Source organism: Lemur catta, chromosome 3 (genome assembly GCF_020740605.2).
Source record: "Lemur catta isolate mLemCat1 chromosome 3, mLemCat1.pri, whole genome shotgun sequence".
Lineage (NCBI taxonomy): Eukaryota > Metazoa > Chordata > Mammalia > Primates > Lemuridae > Lemur > Lemur catta.
This window is the reverse complement of record NC_059130.1, coordinates 15499944-15517709: the sequence shown is the minus strand read 5'-3', so window position 1 is coordinate 15517709 and position 17766 is coordinate 15499944. Positions and strand designations below refer to the sequence as shown.

Genomic DNA, 17766 nt, shown 5'->3' with positions numbered 1-17766 from the left:
ATATGATCTGTCTCTCAGGACTGGGCCACTGAAACAAGAAAACAGGTAGCCTCCAAATTATGAAATAAGATATAGTATAATACCTACCAGGGCAATCCAAAGTACAATATATTCATCAATAAAGCTGTTAAAATACTGGTCCAGAAACAAAAGTGCTGGACCTATGAATGCTGAGTCATGCAAATGCATTTCACTTTTGGTCATGTGTGCAACCTATGAATAAAACAGAATAAATGATGTGGGCATTTTCATATTAGAGCAATTGTGAGCTACACAGTAAATCAGTATTGTGTTCAAATATCAAGCTTCAAAAATTATTTAGCCCACAAAAGATGCTTTCCACAAGGAACCTTAAGTTGAATGTTCAGATTGAGAATGAAAAGTGTAGATAAACTGAACAACAGAATTCAACAGTAGATAAAAGGGTGAAAAGTTGTAGAGGTTCAAAGAACTGGTAACCTCAAACTGTAGCTTCACAAAATAGTAAAAACAGCTCCCCTGTTGATGTCAAGAGATTGTGACTGGAGGAGAGCAAATTCTAGGACTGCTTAGGAAGCTACAGAGTGAAAACTATGGCCATAAAACCACAATAAGATGAAGGTGAAAAACAGAACAAATAAAAACTTAGGTGCTTACCACAAGCTTATTAGTGATTTTAGCAGATACAAAACCAAATGTCAGTATATAAAGACAGGGATGCTTTTCAAAAAGCTGAACTGCTGATTTCTTGTAGATCATTGCAGCTAATGTAATCACTGATCCAATATGGAGAAAAGGAGAAAGGACACTTGTTCCCTGCACAGAGTGAAGAGAAAAGTTAAGAGTATTCAATACTCATCAGATACTAAATAGAACTGCTATAAAATAGTTCAACTCAAACTTTCAAGAACCTCATGGTGCCTGATAGGCAGCAATTTCTATAAACCGAACACTAGAATAGCTAATGAAAAGCAGCAGCATGAATTGGATAGGCACAAATTGAGGATTTCATTTATATAGGCAGGCTTATTTTTGCAAAGCAGATCATACTTTTAAAAAATATTTGTGCAAAAGTGTGTGTATGGACAAAAATATGCATATGTAAGCATATAAATGCATGTAAGGATTTATTAAACTGAGGAAAAAATTATATTTTTTAAAGACTAAGCAGAAAGTCTAAATTAACAAATGATTTTATAGATTTCAAATGAAAAACAAAGTGACCACAAAACCAAGTCCTAGTGTAAACAATTATTGAAAATCTTTAGATATACTCACTGCTATTGTTGATCCATTTTTGCCAACACCACCTGTGAAGATTACACGGAAGTAATTTGTACAGGAAAATATGGTCCCTGCTACAGTACAAAGTGCAGGAAAAATTTTCATTTGAATATTCAGCACTGGAATCTTTAATGAGTAGAGAGAAAGAACAATTAAAATATATACAAATTAAGAAAGCAGTCTACTATATGATTCATATTCCCAAATACTTTTCATTCCCTCCAGTTTAGTAAATACTTAAAGTAAGGGAAGTTTCCTGCTCCTCTTCATTATGAGCAATAAGTCTCAAGAGATGAGGCTGTATAGAAATTAATCTCACTTCTGACATACACTTTTAAAAATACACTGATTCATCTCTTTCACTTTGACCTGTGAGCAAGAAAAAATAAAAAAACTAATTCAACTTCATTAACTTGTGTCACACCCTAAGTAAGGTTCTCCTAACGCATCCCAGAGATCTGGCAACAGTGAACCAGGCTGTCTTCTGGACTTTTTATATAAGGAGTGCACCTTGCCTTTTTCTTTGTGCATTTTTTGAATTCTACCTCTAAATATGTAGAACATTCCAAATTATGGAGTATAAAAGAATAGAAATATTTGCAACTAGATTTAAAAATCTGCAAAGTAGAGAATGAAAGAGAAAAGTTCAGAAGAGTTCCCAAGTCCAAATTGTTAGAATACAGGCAGCTAGTAAAAGCAGAGGGCAACTAAGAAGGCATTCTTAGAAAGGGGAAAAAAAACAGGTTGAGGACATCCAAACAGGTAAAGCTCTACAACTGTGTATTCAAAATTTTAGCATGTAAGTTTACTTTTCAGAAAAGGAAATAATATATTCTTATAGTACACTGAAAATATGGATTGATTTGCCTAAAGTAAGGGGGGGCAGAGTGGACTGATACCATACATTTAATCTTGCAAACACAATATCCATCTTTTAAAATGAAATATACAAATTTTTAAAATCATTTAAGATTCTCTTTTTTGTAGCCTTCCTTAAGCTTTTTTTTTTTTGGTCTCAAATTTTGTCCAATATGGACTGAAAAAACAGCAACAGTAAAATAAATGATATGTTCTAGTAAAAGAAAAAAAATGATTATAAGAACAAGATTCCAAAACCCATAATGGTTTGATAAGCAATGAGTTTTTACAATGAAAACATTTTAATTAGGGCTATTTACACTTTGTAGGGCTGTCATCTGTCTACATTTTAAAAACCAAATAGGAAATATGACATTTCCTATTTTTTTGTACGTATAAAACTCCAGCAAAATTGGCAGACATAAATCTTAATGTTTGCATATTCCATCTCTTCAAAACTCTCAATAAGTCACTTTGTTTACACAACTCAATGACCTCTTGCAAAACTGCAGCTCTAAAAAACAAAACTGAAATCAACTGTTCAAGTTTCAAGTTGTACTATAACAAAGTTTAATTTGCTAAAATGAAATAGAGCAACCTAAAATCAAGTCCAGAACTTTATGGAGTATCCTCAATGGTCCTCCTTCCCTAAATCTTCAACCCCCTATAGCCTAAGTTAAAAACTTGTTTCTTAAATTTTTTTTTTAAATTTCAAAATATTAAGGGGGTACAAATGTTTCAGGTTACATGGATCCTAGTTACACTGAGTGCCAGCTAAAGGTATGCCCATCATCCAAATAGTGTTCACAGTACCACTTAGGTAGGGCCCCTCTCTCCCAGTCCCCCTCCCCCATGGTTGAGTTCCACTGAGTTTTATTTCCCTGTGTATACATGTGTGCTCATCAGTTAGTTCCAATTTAATGAGTACATGTGGTGTTTGTTTTTCCATTCTTGATACACTTCACTTAGGAGAATGGTCTCCAGTTCCATCCAGATTGTTGCAAATAGTATTAATCCATTTGGCTGAGTAGTATGGTGTACATATACCACATTTTATTAACCCACTCATAAATCAATGGGCACTTGGATTCCACATCCTTACAATTGTGAATTGTGCTGCAATAAACATTCGAGTGCAGGCGTCTTTTTGATGAAAAGTCTTTTTTTCCTTTGGGTAAATTCCCAATAGTGGGATTGCTGGATAGAATGGTAGGTCTACTTTAGTTCTTTGAGGAATCTCCATACTGTTTTCCATAGAGGTTGTACTAATTTGCAATCCCACCAACAGTGTATAAGTGTTCCTTTCTCTCTGCATCCATGCCAGCATTTACTGTTTTTGGACTTTTTGATAAATGGCATTCTAACTGGGGTAAGGTGATACCTCACTATAGTTTTAATTTCTGTTTCCCTGATGATTAGTGATGTTGAGCATTTTTTCATGTTTATTGGCCATTTGTCTTTCTTCTTTTGAGAAGCTTCTGTTCATGTCTTTTGCCTACTTTTTAATAGGATTGCTTTTTTCTTGCTGATTTGCTTGACTTCTTTGTAGATTCTGGTTATTATATTAGCCCTTTAAGGATGCGTAGTTTGTGAATATTTTCTCTCATTCTGCAGGTTGTCTATTTGCTATTGATTGTTTCCTTAGCTGTGCAGAAGCTTTTTAGTTTAATCAAATCCCATTTATTAATTTTTTTCCACACCTCCCCACGTATTAATTTTTCTTGTTGCCATGATTGCCATTGGGGTCTTTTTCATAAATTCTTTGCCTACACTGGTATCTACAAGAGTTTTATCTACATTTTCCTCTAGAATTCTTATGGTTTCATTACTTAGATCTAAGTCTTTTATCCAATTTGAATTAATTTTTGGAAGAGGTAGAGGTTGTGTTTCATTTTTTGCATGTGGCTATCCAATTTTCCCACCACCATTTATTGAATAGAGCTTCTTTTCCCCAGTGTACATTGTTGTGTGCTTTGTCAAAGATCAGTTGATTGTAGGTAGATGGTTTTATATCTGGGTTCTCTGTTCTGTTCCATTGGCCTATGTCTATGTCTCTATTTTTGTACCAATATTATGCTGTTTGGTTACTCAGTAAAGGAGAAAGTCAACACACCATGATTGCTTTGAATTCCAAGAGATTTTTCTGCTCTAGTTCAGAAAACTACAGACATTGCATTTTAAATCTGATGCACCTGGCTGATATTCAATACTATCACTAGTTTCCTGGTTCCCAGCCTCTCCTGCTACCCCTCCCACTTTTCCTTCTTAAAAGAGAAAGGACTGCTCTGGCAAAGGGGAAAATATTACACTCCTCCAGATTTCAAAAGAAGCAAAGCATTATTCTATTACAGGGGCATCCCTATTTTAGGGTCAGGGTATTGAATGGGTGCCAACTCTGTATAACAGTAATTTGTATCACGAATGAACTGAATGAGCATCATAACTGTATTTATAATTTGGTGAAACTGCTTTAGAATCATAAAAATTGTTGCCTTTTGAAAGGAGGAGGAATAAACACAAATGTTAAAAATGCCAGGCAAATTAGTATGTGGCTTGGCCCACAAAGTAAGAAAGCAAGCTACAGACCTAGGAGGAAAGTATCAAACATTCTTAAGGTTCTCATCACTTCTGTTCTATATATGAGTTATACACACCAAAACGTAAGCTCCCAAGTGAAGGATTTTGTTTGAATTGATTTTTACATTCTCTCTAAAACCCTGGTTATTATAGTTGCTCAATATACATTTGTTGAATGTAGATTAAGATCTCCTTTTCTCTATGTAGAATTCCTGTTTTTGGAGACTACGAAGACACATCTTGCCCCCATGTTAAGGATGAAAATGAAAATTAGCCACAAGAAAATATGAGGAAAGCGAGAAAGCTAGAGTTAGAGGAATTCCAAGCAAGGCTCATGAGGTGATCCCTTAAAAATCTGGCACCAACTGAAACACTTATAAAAAATATGACAAGTGTTGCCATTTTTACCCCACATTCAAGATCAAAGAGGGTGGGCACATTCTGTCTTTCCGCCAGGTCACAAACAGTGGGCACATTCTGTCTTTCCTAACCTTCCTCTTCAAAGGTGGTCAAAGTGCATCCACTCTACAGAAATAATCAAAGAGCTATACTGAAAACACCTTTATCTCAGGCCTGCCTGAAATTTCAGTAGTCTTCAAGACTTGGGAAGATTAAGAACTCCTGTGGGCCATGGTATCTGTCATAGGCCAGGTGAAAACCCCCTAGATTCATGCCATGAAAGTATGCACTCAAATAATATCAATCTAATGTGATTCATTTTAAAAAAAATTAGTGATGAAAAAAAAAATCTTCCTCATCACCTTTACCAGATTACGATGGACATATTTTGGTGGAATAGTTTGGATTCATGCAGAGTAATATCAGTTATTAACCTGTTGGACAAGTTTTCTTATTAGCATAATAAAATGTTCTTATAGGCTTTGTAAATTTGGGCAGAAATAGAACGCATCATTTTGAGAGTAGACACTTTCTTCCAAAGAATGCAGGAATGCCTATTTGTAATCATATTAATAAAAGTAAATTCCACCAAAATACAGCAAATGTTAGCATAATCACTGTGTCTACTAAGTGTTTAAGGAAAATCACTATGTCTGAATTATTTAAGTGTAAGGGCACTTTTAGTTCAAGAGTGAGGTATAATTAATTTACACTACTTAGTGATTCTTCAGTCCTACCAAATGAATCCTGCAACTTCATGTGTAGTAGCAGCACTCACCCAGATACCTTAACTGGATTCCAGAAGGTGTCTCATAACTTAATACATATTTGATCCACTACTACATTTAAAAGAATCAAACGTGAGTTAAAGTAAACACGAATGGATTATACGTGAGTCTCTTCCAAAGTGAGAGTATATTCTTCCTCTCTTTCTCTTTTAAAGAGTTGATATAAGATATTCCAAGACACTCCGAAAGGTGTTATTCTTTTGGGGAACCAACACACACAAAAATATGTTTTTTGTTTCATGCAATGTGTAAACCATGCACTGACTTTCATGCATGAAAATAATTTCTTTCCTTAAAAAAAAAACAAACAATAAAAACAACTAACTACAACCTTCCGTAAAAACTCATCTCTCTGGGGGAAAAAAGAAGCAATGAATGGGTAATCCATATGCAACTGATGTAAATCACTTACCTTTGCAAAATAGCTGATCTTCTAAAATCAGCCTAATGAAGACATTTGCACTTTTTTTTTTTTAATAATGAATACCAGCAAAAGCCTTTTCATTTAATGAGGACTTGGAAAACAATTTCAGTTTTATGGCCTCAATCTCAGATGAATTTCACATCTGAGTCCTAAATAAACATCTTTTCTCCATTTTGGTGCACAAATAAATGACAGCACTACATGTAGTAATTGTTTCTACAATTAAATGCAATTAAAAACAGCATATTCAGTAATGAACCCACAAGGCCAAATGAAAAAAGTAATAGCCCAAGGTCAATTATGGTAATCTGTGCTGAGACCGCGCAAAAAACCAGAATATTTCATTGTTTCCAAATATCATCAGAGAAGGCAGGTCCTTCCCTTTTAGTTTAATGATGCTAACAGGAAGACCAATGAGCTAATAATATGTGTGTTTGTGTTTGTGTGTGTGTGTGTGTGTGTGTTTATGTTTGTGTGTGAGAGGGAGGATCTGTTTTCCTGCTGCAACTTAACCTCACTAATCCTGGAATTAGATTGCTGGGTCTGGGAACTCCATTTCAGTCTTAAATCTGAAAGTTCCTCAGGTAACTTTTAAAAACATGTAATTTTACAAGTAAAGACAGGAGAAAATATTTGAACTTTTTAAAAGAAAAAAATTATATCTGTTATGCACATGTACAGATTATATGTATAATCCTATTGGAAAAAAGGTAAAAAGTATACCTGAAAGCAACTTACTGCCAGGCACCACCTAAGAAATAAGGATATGTATATAACGTGGGTATAGATAACTTCACTTACAACAACGTTTTATGCATTTCCATATTTTGTAAAATAATTAGGTACACAGGTTGAGCATCCCTAATCCAAAATCTGACATGCTCCAAAATCTGAAACTTTTTGATTCTGAATATGATACCACAAGCATAAAATTCCACATCTGATGTCATGTGACAGGCTGCAGTCAAAACATGGGTGCATGACACAGTTTATTCAGCATCCCTAAGGGGAAAAAGACCCCTCCAGCCTCTTCAGCTGCAATACATCTCTCCTGCACCTGCCCATATCTGCCATGCAAACATGCCCACAGGTAATAAAATGGCACATGTGCCAGCCAGACACGCCAATTGCAGGTTTCCCACAATGCCCCAAAGGGGGCCAAGACCTATGTGCATCCCTCCCTGTGTTGTTTTGCTCAGCTTCTGCTCTGTGGTGGGAAAGATATTGTTGAAAGTGTCACAAAGGTCTGCAGGTACCTCTATGGGTAATAGTGATAAGATACAGGTATTCTGGTGATGCTACTATGCTGCTTAGTTACTCTGAACACATTATTTTTTCACTGTATTAATGGTATATCATATTTTTTACTAAATATTTATCTGTGAATAAGTGAAGAAAATGATTGCTTATTGGTAATATATAACTTCAGAGTCAGGAATGATGGTGATGTCAAATAATCACAGATTGTCCACATGGGTGACTAAAGTATCAATACCTTGCCTTCTGATGGTTAATATACACAGACTTTCTTTCATGCACAGAATTATTTACAATATTGGCTGGGCATGGTAGCTCATGCCTGTAATCCTAGCACTCTGGGAGGCTGAGGTGGGAGGATTGCTTGAGCTCAAGAGTTCGACACCAGGCCAAACTGTCTCCTTTGCGCGGGCGGCTGGGCTCCCTCAATCCCCGGCTCCTCCAGCCCCTGCCGGACCGTGAACATTCGCCCCCAGCGCCAGCGACCGGCGGGCAGGCAGCCGCCATTGTCAGGGTGCACAGCCTAGCTGCTGCGGAGCGATTGGGAACCGGGCGGCTCCCTGGGCGGCTCCCTCCCCTAGTCCGTGGTCCCCAACTAGGAGCTCCGCCTTTGCGAGAACACTGAGTGCTTCCCCAGTCGCGAGGGAGCAGAGCGTGGACCTTGCGGACATTGGGGCAGGCGGACCATCGCCCCCGGGAGCTGCAGCAGCCAGGGTGCGGGGCAAACGCAGGCACACCCCTCCCCCTAGCCACTGCCACAGAGAGGCAGAAACCACCTCGGGAGAGGAAGAGGCAAGGAAAAAGTCGCTTTCCATCTGCAATTAGAAAAGCCCAGTGACGAGACTCTCAAACTGGCTTCGGGTCAAATTAATTCTCTGGGGCTGGACCCAACAGGAGCAGCCCCCCAGCTGAGGTAGCAAAATCCTGAACAACATGTGAATGGCTCCCCCTAGTGACAGAGGAGGCAGCTTGCCTGGGCTGCTGCATAGCCCAAGATCAGCGCGCCCGGCTTGCCTCTATCCAGGCTAAAGCTAAAAGAAGGGACCTAACGATTGATCCAGATGGGAAGGGCTCAGCGAAAGAACTCTAGGAGTATAAACAATCAAGCTGAAACCTTGCCCTCAAAGAGGATTACTAGTTCTCTACCAATTGACACAAACCAGACTCGAAATAGCAACATGTCACAGGAAGAATTTCAAACATGGATCATAAATAAGCTGAATATTATGCAAGAAAAAATGGATAACCAACACAAAGATACCACAAAAAAGATCCAGGACTTGGAAGAAAAATTCACTAGAGAAATCGAAATATTGAAGAAAAATCAAACTGAACTCCTGGAAATGAAGAATTTATTCAGGGAGCTACAAAACACAGTGGAAAGTCTCAAAAGCAGGGTAGATCAAACAGAAGAAAGAATCTCAGAGATCGAAGATAACACTTTCCAATTAAATAAGTCAGTCACAGAGATAGAGCAAAGAAATAAGAGAAAAGATCAGAATCTATAAGAAATGTGGGATTATGTGAAGAAGCCTAACGTGAGAGTTATCGGCATTCCTGAGGGTGAAGAAGACAATAAGCAAGGATTGGATAAGCTATTTGAAGACATAATTGAGGAAAATTTCCCAGGCCTTGCCAAAACTCTAGATATACAGGTTCAAGAAGCTCAAAGAACCCCTGGGAGATTCATACCAAATAGGAAGACACCACATCATGCAGTCATCAGACTGACCAAAATATCCACTAAAGAGGCCCTTCTTCAAGCTGTAAGGAGAAAGAAAGAAGTAACATACAAAGGAAAATCCATCCGAATTATGCCAGATTTCTCAACTGAAACCTTACAAGCAAGAAGACACTGGGGCCCCATCCCCACTCTTCTGAAACAGAATAATGCCCAGCCAGAATCTTATACCCACCTAAGCTCAGCTTTATATATGAAGGTGAAATTAAGACATTCTCAGATAAACAAAAACTCAGAGAATTCACCAAGACAAGACCAGCTCTCCAAGAAGTACTCAAAACAGAGCTACACACGGACCAGCACAAGAAAGACCCACGAATATAAAACTACTCAAGAGAAGATAAAAACCCAGTTATCACAATGGCTCAAGTGAGAAACCAGAATAATGAAATTAACCCAACATGAGGAACAGAAATCAGTCTCACTTATCAATTCTCTCATTAAATGTGAATGGATTGAATTCCCCACTCAAGAGACATAGACTGGCCCAATGGTTAAAAAAGTACAAGCCAAGTATCTGCTGTCTTCAGGAAACTCATCTAACCTGCAAGGATGCATTTAGACTGAAAATAAAAGGGTGGAAATCGATATTTCAAACAAATGGAAGCTAAAAGAAAGCTGGTGTGGCGGTTTTAATCTCTGATAACTTAGTTTTTAAATCAATAAAAGTAATGAAAGACAAAGACGGTTACTATATACTGGTGAAGGGTACAATTCAACAAGAAGACATAACTATACTTAATATATATGCACCCAACTTAGGTGCACCCAGATTCATAAAGCAAACCCTACTTGATTTGAACAAAATGATAGATAACAGCACTTTGATAGTCGGAGACATTAACACGCCGCTGACAGTACAGGATAGATCCTCCAAACAAAAAAATAAGCAAAGAAATAATGGACTTAAATAGAATACTAGAACAAATGGGCCTGACTGACATCTACAGGACATTCTACCCAAAATCCACTGAATATACTTTCTTCGCATCAGCTCATGGGACATTCTCCAAGATTGACCATATCCTAGGACATAAAGCATGCCTTAAAAAATTAAAAAAAAAATAGAAATTATACCATGCATCTTCTCAGATCACAGCAGAATAAAAGCAATAATGAACCCTAACAGAAATTCCCATGCCTACTCAAAGTCATGGAAGCTAAACAACCTTCTCCTGAATAAGATTATTTTATAAATGAAGAAATCAAGATGGAAATCAAAAGATTCTTTGCATTAAATGACAATGGAGACACAACTTATCAAAATCTGTGGGACACAGCTAAAGCAGTCCTGAGAGGAAGATTTATTTCCATAAATGCCTATATCAAAAAGACAGAAAACTTACAAATAGACAATCTAATGAATAGACTCAAAGAGCTGGAGAAGGAAGAACAGACCGACTCCAAACCCAGCAGAAGGAGAGAAATTATTAAGATCAAATCAGAACTGAATCAAAAGGACACAAACAAACCATAAAGGAGATTAATAAAACAAAAAGTTGGTTCTTTGAAAACATAAACAAGATTCACACACCTCTGGCTAGGCTAACCAAGAGCAGAAAAGAAAAAACTCTAATAACCTCCATCAGGAACATGAAAGGGGAAATCACGACTGATGCCACAGAGATACATGACATCATCTATGAATTTTACAAAAATCTTTATGCACAGAAATTGGAAAATGAGGAAATGGACAAATTTTTAGAAACACACAGCCTTCCCAGGCTCAACCAGGAAGAAATAGAATTCCTGAATAGACCAATATCTAGATCTGAAATCGAAACAGCAATAAAAAACCTTCCCAAAAAGAAAAGCCCTGGACCAGATGGGTTCACACCTGAATTTTACCATACCTACAAAGAAGAACTGGTGCCCATCCTACATGAACTATTCTCCAATATCGAGAAGGATGGACTTCTCCCCAACACATTTTACCAAGGCAACATAATTTTAATACCAAAACCAGGAAACGATTCAACAGAAAAAGAAAACTACAGACCAATATCCCTTATGAATATAGATGCAAAAATTCTCAATAAAATCCTAGCAAATCGAATCTAAGTGCTTATCAAAAAAATAATCCATCACGACCAAGTTGGCTTCATCCCAGAGATGCAGGGATGGTTTAACATATGCAAATCTATAAATGGAATTCACCACATAAATAGAAGCAAAAATAAAGACCATATGTTGCTTTCAATAGATGCAGAAAAAGCATTTGACAAAATTCAACACCCTTTTATGATAAGAATGCTTAACAAAATAGGCACAGACAGGGCCTTTCTAAAAATGATACAAGCCATATATGACAAACCCACAGCCAACATCATACTGAATGGAGAAAAACTGAAAGCATTCCCACTTCGAACTGGAACCAGACAAGGCCGCCCACTGTCCCCATTACTTTTCAACATAGTATTGGAAGTCCTTGCGAGAGCTATCAGGCAAGAGAGCAGAATCAAGGGAGTCAAAATAGGGAAAGAAGAGATCAAACTCTCACTGTTTGCTGATGATATGATGTTATATCTAGAAAACCCCAAGGATTCAACTAAGAGACTCTTGGAATTGATCAATGAATTCAGTGAAGTGTCGGGATACAAAATCAATACACACAAATCACAGGCATTCATATATGTCAATAACAGTCAAACGGAGAACCAAATTAAGGACTCAATACCCTTCAAAATAGCAACAAAGAAAATAAAATACCTAGGAATATATTTAACTAAGGAGGTAAAGGACCTTTATAGGGAGAACTACGAAACACTGAAGAAGGAAATCGCAGAACATGTAAATAGGTAGAAAACCATACCATGCTTGTGGATCAGAAGAATCAACATTGTTAAAATCTCTACACTGCCCAAAGTGATCTACAGATTCAATGCAATCCCTATTAAATCACCAATATCATTTTTCACAGATATAGAAAGAACAATTTTACGTTTTGTATGGAACCAGAGAAGACCCCGTTTAGCAAAAGCAATTTTAAGCAACAAAAACAAAATGGGAGGTATTAATTTGCCAGACTTCAAACTATACTACAAGGCTGTGGTTATTAAATCAGCTTGGTACTGGCACAAGAATAGAGACACAGACCAGTGGAACATAACAGAAAATCCAAATATAAAACCATCCTCATATAGCCATCTAATCTTTGACAAAGCAGACAAAAACATACTCTGGGGAGAAAATTCCTTATTTAATAAATGGTGCTGGGAAAACTGGATAGCCACATGTAGAAGACTAAAACAGGACTCGCATCTTCACCTCTCACAAAAATCAAATCACAGTGGATAGCAGACTTAAACCTTAGGTGGGAAACTATTAAAATCCTAGAAGAAAATGTAGGAAAGACTCTTACAGACATTGGCCTAGGCAAAGAATTTATGAAGAAGACCCCTAAGGCAATCACAGCAACAACAAAAATAAAGAAATGGGACCTGATCAAATTAAAAGGCTTCTGCACAGCCAAAGAAACAGTCACGAAAGTAAACAGACAATCTACAGCATGGGAAAATATTTTCGCATACTAAACATCAGATAAAGGACTGATAACAAGAATATATTTAGAACTCACGAAAATCAGTAAGAAAAAAATCGAACAACCCTATCAAAAAGTGGGCAAAGGACATGAATAGAAATTTTTCAAAAGAAGATATAAAAATGGCTAACAAACATATGAAAAAATGTTCAACATCTCTAATCATCAGGGAAATGCAAATCAAAACCACAATGAGATACCACTTAACCCCCGTGAGAATGGCCTTTATCAAAACGTCCCTAAACAATACATGTTGGCGTGGATGCGGAGAGACAGGAACACTCATACACTGCTGGTGGGACTGCAAACTAGTGCAACCCCTATGGAAAACAATATGGAGATACCATTCGATCCAGCAATCCCATTATTGGGCATCTACCCAGATGAACAAAAGTCATTCTATAAAAAAGACACCTGCACCCGAATGTTTATAGCAGCACAATTCACAATTGCAAAGATGTGGAAACAACCCAAATGCCCATCAATTCACGAATGGATTAGTAAATTGTGGTATATGTATACCATTATTTCTTATACTCAGCTATAAGAAATAATGGTGATATGACATCTTTTTGGTTCTTTTGGAGAGAGAGTTGGAACCCATTATACTAAGTGAAGTATCCCAAGAATGGAAAAACAAGCATCACATGTACTCACCAGAAAATTGGCTTCCCTGATCATCACCTAAATGTACATTGGGGAATGATACCAACTGGATATCAGACTGAGGCAGGGGGTGGGGGGAGGGGATGGGTGTATGCCTACATGAGTGCGTTGCGCACCGTCTGGGGAATGGCCATGTTTGAAGGTGCTGACTTGGGGAGGTGGGGAGTGGGGGGAGGGGATGGAGATATGACTACATGGTGAGCGCCAGGCACACTGTCTGGGGAAAGGACACGCTTGAGGCTCTGACTCAGGGGGATGGGTGGGACATGGGCAATATATATAACCTGAGCTTTTGTACCCCCATAATAAGCTGAAATAAAAAAAAAAAAAAAAAGAGTTCGAGTCCAGCCTGAGCAAGCGTGAGACTCTGTCTCTACTAAAAAATAGAAAGAAATTTGGCTGGGCAACTAAAAAAAAAAAAAAAAAAAAAAATTAGCGAGGCGTAGTGGCTCATGCCTGTAGTCCCAGCTACTTGGGAGGCTGAGGCAGGAGGATTGCTGGAGCCCAAGAGTTTGAGGTTGCTGTGAGCTAAGCTGATGCCACAGCACTCTACTGGGCAACAGAGCAAGATTCTGTCTCAAAAAATAAAATAAAATAAAATAAAATAAAATAAAATAAAATAAAATAAAATAAAATATTACATAAAATTACCTTCAGCCTATGTGCATAAGGTGTATATGAAAGATAAATAAATTTCATGTTTAGACTTGGGTCCCATCCCCAAGATATCTGATTATGTATATGCAAATATTTTAAAATCTAAAAAAATCCGAAATCCAAAACACTTCTAGTCCCAAGATTTTTGAATAAGGAATACTCAACCTGTATTAATCAGATGCTGACTTATTTTCCAATGATCAAGCCAGAAATCCCATTTTTTTTGATATTTGCTGAAACTTTATAGGCTATATGTATATATGTATGTATGTATGTATAACTAGACTGTGTATATATACATACACACATACACAAAGATGTTCAAAATAATTTGGGGAGAAATTTTGGTATACAAGGCCTATAAAAATAATAATATAGTAATATAGTCAAGGGATCTAAAAAGCTTAAATGGGGGTGGAGGTAGGCTTTAGGCTTTATGATTTGGTTTCAGGAAAACAAAATCTATCCTTTCCTTCCTATAACGCAAACTTGTTAAGTAATAAAATCCATATCTTTCCTACAGATAGTCTCAAAAGCCAATACGGTTTCTACAGTAAAATCTAAGACATCTACATGAATTTACATTGTGTATACAATTGAATGGTTTCAGAATTTTCCTAATTATGGATTATTTTTACAGATGACACTGTGTACACAACTGAATAGTTTCAGAATTTTCCTAATTAACTGTGGATTATTTTTATTCCTTTATCTTTTCTGTCCTCACAATCTCATCCTCGCAACAAAAGACACTCAACAACTTTTTGTAATAAATACTTACAGTAGTGTCTCAATTATACTTCCTCAAGTACCTAATTTACCATCATAAAGTTAGTGAGGTAAGTGAAAAATCTTCCTCAGCAAATTTCTCTTCTACTTTAAAATTCATTTGATTTTTAACAATTATATTCATTTAGGCTTGGTAAATCTTTTTTGGTAAGATCACACCAAATAAATTATAAAGGGGTGATGGTGGTGATCAGCAGTTAAATGATGACCAGAGAGTACAAACCATGTCAATCAAAGTCTGGAAGAATATATTCAAACTGTAAGAGTAGCAACAATTTTTATTGTCTATTAAGTATACTTCCTCTGTTACATAACAGATTAAGTTCACACAACAGGCAGTGGAGCCTAGATCAAATGTAGGCAGTCTGGTTTCAAAGCCTGTGTTCTTGGCCCTCATGTTATGCCCAGAGGGTTTGTGGGAAAGAATCTGTGTTTCCAGTGGTTACTACATTGCAGGTCAGGCTGAAAATCAAGGTCCTAGCATGTTAAAACAATCCCACGGCACTGATTTAATTCAATAGGCATTTATCCTGTTTTTTGGGCCAGAGTTAAATTACAAATTCAAATTTGTTATCCAGTTTTAAGCATATGACAGAAAAACTGGCAGACTCATGTAGTTAGAAAGAGAATAAAAGGTCTAATTTAATCTTGTCATTGGTTAACTTGCTACTGTTTCTTCATCTGTAAAATGGGATGACAGTAGTAATTCAGATTCTCAATGGCCTTCAAAAATTACAGCCCTAAAATTGATCTAATGTTCCATGTAACTCTAAGTAGTACAAATCATCATGCTCTAAAGAGGAGTTTGTGTACTGCTGTTTGTTGTGACTTTTCATTTTCAGAAAAAAATAAAAGAATTTTACATACTACCCTTTAACTGGATTATCCTATATTAGAAAACATAAGCAAAAGACAACATGCATTACATGGGATACACAATGTGAACAAAGTTACCATAGATTGCCAAAAAGGTGGTCCTCCAATCACTGCCAGCAAATGCATGATTATTATGAAGATTTGCACTTCAGTCACATCAATTCTGATTAGGTACAAAAACCCAAGAAAGCAGAATTACTCAAAACAATTTCAAGTTAATGACTTGCAAAGCTTAGCAGCATTCCTCTATCATGCACAATAAAAAAAATCTCAAATATTGAGGAAAGGGGAAAAGGAGGTGTCAAAAATTTGTTATGAGCAAAATTATACAAAGTCCAGAGCCTTTTAACTTAATTTGATGAATTTCACAGAGCAATAAAAACCCCTCCTTTCCAAAGGAAATTTCTGATTTATTGAAGTTGAGCTGAAATTACAGCTTAACCTTTCCCACCAAAAAAAGGGGTATGTGTGTGTTAAACTTTGATTATCAAGCAGAGGATTACATTGCACTGCTACATATATAATACGAAACCTTGAAATAAGTGCTATAGTAGTATCAGATGAGAGAAATGGTGAGCTTTAAAGTAACATAAATTACTGAGACCTTGCAAAATTTGCTGCCCCTTTAGATACGTTCAATTAATGCCTGCTTTGGTATGGATGTAAAAAAAAATTCATCAAAATCTCTCAAATTCTTATTCTTACTAGGTTAACTACCTTAAGATTTCTGCAAAGATGATACTGATAGCAGCCAAAGAGTTAGGTTGGGGGTTGCTGAAAATGATCAGTCAAGAAGAGACAAACCTTGTGCAAAAACAGGGCAGTAGAAATTAGAAGCCTGAAAGTCTGAAAAAAAGAATATGGGCAAAAAGATTGGAGAGTGAAACATATGCTGATGTTCCTTTCCTTCTGTAGATTAGCACTACATACAATCTCGAGACGATTATCATTTTTAGGATTACTGGATCCAAATGTTTTTTGAGACTTTATCCTACAGACATGCTTGTATAAAATAATGTTTATACAAGGTTATTCACTACAGATTTATAAAGAAAAATTTAAAAATTCCCTCAATGAGGGAATGGTTATATAAATTATGGTACTTCCACACAATGGAATATTTTGCAGCTTTCAAAACGAGTGCGGCAGCTCCCTATATACTGATATAAAAAATATCGAAGATATAGTAAGTGAAAAAAAATGTTGCAAAATATGTATAGGCTATTTTTTGTGTTAACAAAAAGAAAAATAATATTCTACTTTTATTTTTCCCAGTAATTGCATAACAAATTTCTGGAAGGATATGTTACAAACTAAGAATAATGGTTACCTATTGGGGAGGACAGTGTAGGAACTGGGCAGCTGAGAGATAAAGATGGGGAGACTTTTTACTGCACACCTTTTTGTAATGCTAGTCTTTCAACAAAGTGAATATTTATGAAAAGTAATCAGTCTAAGAAAAACAGGTATCAATAACAGCAAGGGGGTTCAATTCCCAGAGCAGAATAGAGCCCCCATTTCTAAAATTGACACTTAAAGCAGGCAATCTATAATGTGAGCTTAAGACACATAAGCTTTCATGCCCATGATAAATAACTGGGTTGAAACTAGTCTGTTGCAACTAAAAAAATTTGATCTTTCTTTGTCCAAGAATATTTTTTAAACAGAAGCTTATTTAGCTGCAAACATACATGATGTAGTTATCTTGATATACACATTTATGGAAAAAAATGGACTGAATTAGGCTAAAAAGAATCTGTAGAGCTGACCTGGTGAGTGTTGTTGCCAATAAGGGGAATTACACTCAGTAGCAGACTCAGGAGACTAAGCAGGTAGGTGTCAAAGATGATCGATTCTGTCTTGGGTGGAGGAGGGTAGACATCTTACAACATTTTGCCGTATATATGAAGTAGCCTTTTGGAAGGGGAAG

General features: G+C 36.6%; 1 protein-coding gene across 4 annotated transcripts in view; it reads right to left on the bottom strand.

Moving 5' to 3' along the window:
- The window catches only part of CEPT1 (choline/ethanolamine phosphotransferase 1), a 48755-nt gene that overhangs the window by 1297 nt on the left and 29692 nt on the right, over positions 1–17766 (bottom strand). For 3 of the 4 annotated variants that reach the window (XM_045546785.1, XM_045546786.1, XM_045546783.1), the window contains exons 5-8: positions 15915–15999; positions 1258–1389; positions 637–795; positions 88–213 (exon numbers count right to left, since the gene is read on the bottom strand). In XM_045546785.1, the coding sequence (XP_045402741.1) occupies positions 88–213; positions 637–795; positions 1258–1389; positions 15915–15999 (502 nt within the window). The remainder of the gene's footprint in view (positions 1–87; positions 214–636; positions 796–1257; positions 1390–15914; positions 16000–17766) is intronic. The other variant, XM_045546784.1, reaches the window with a different exon arrangement.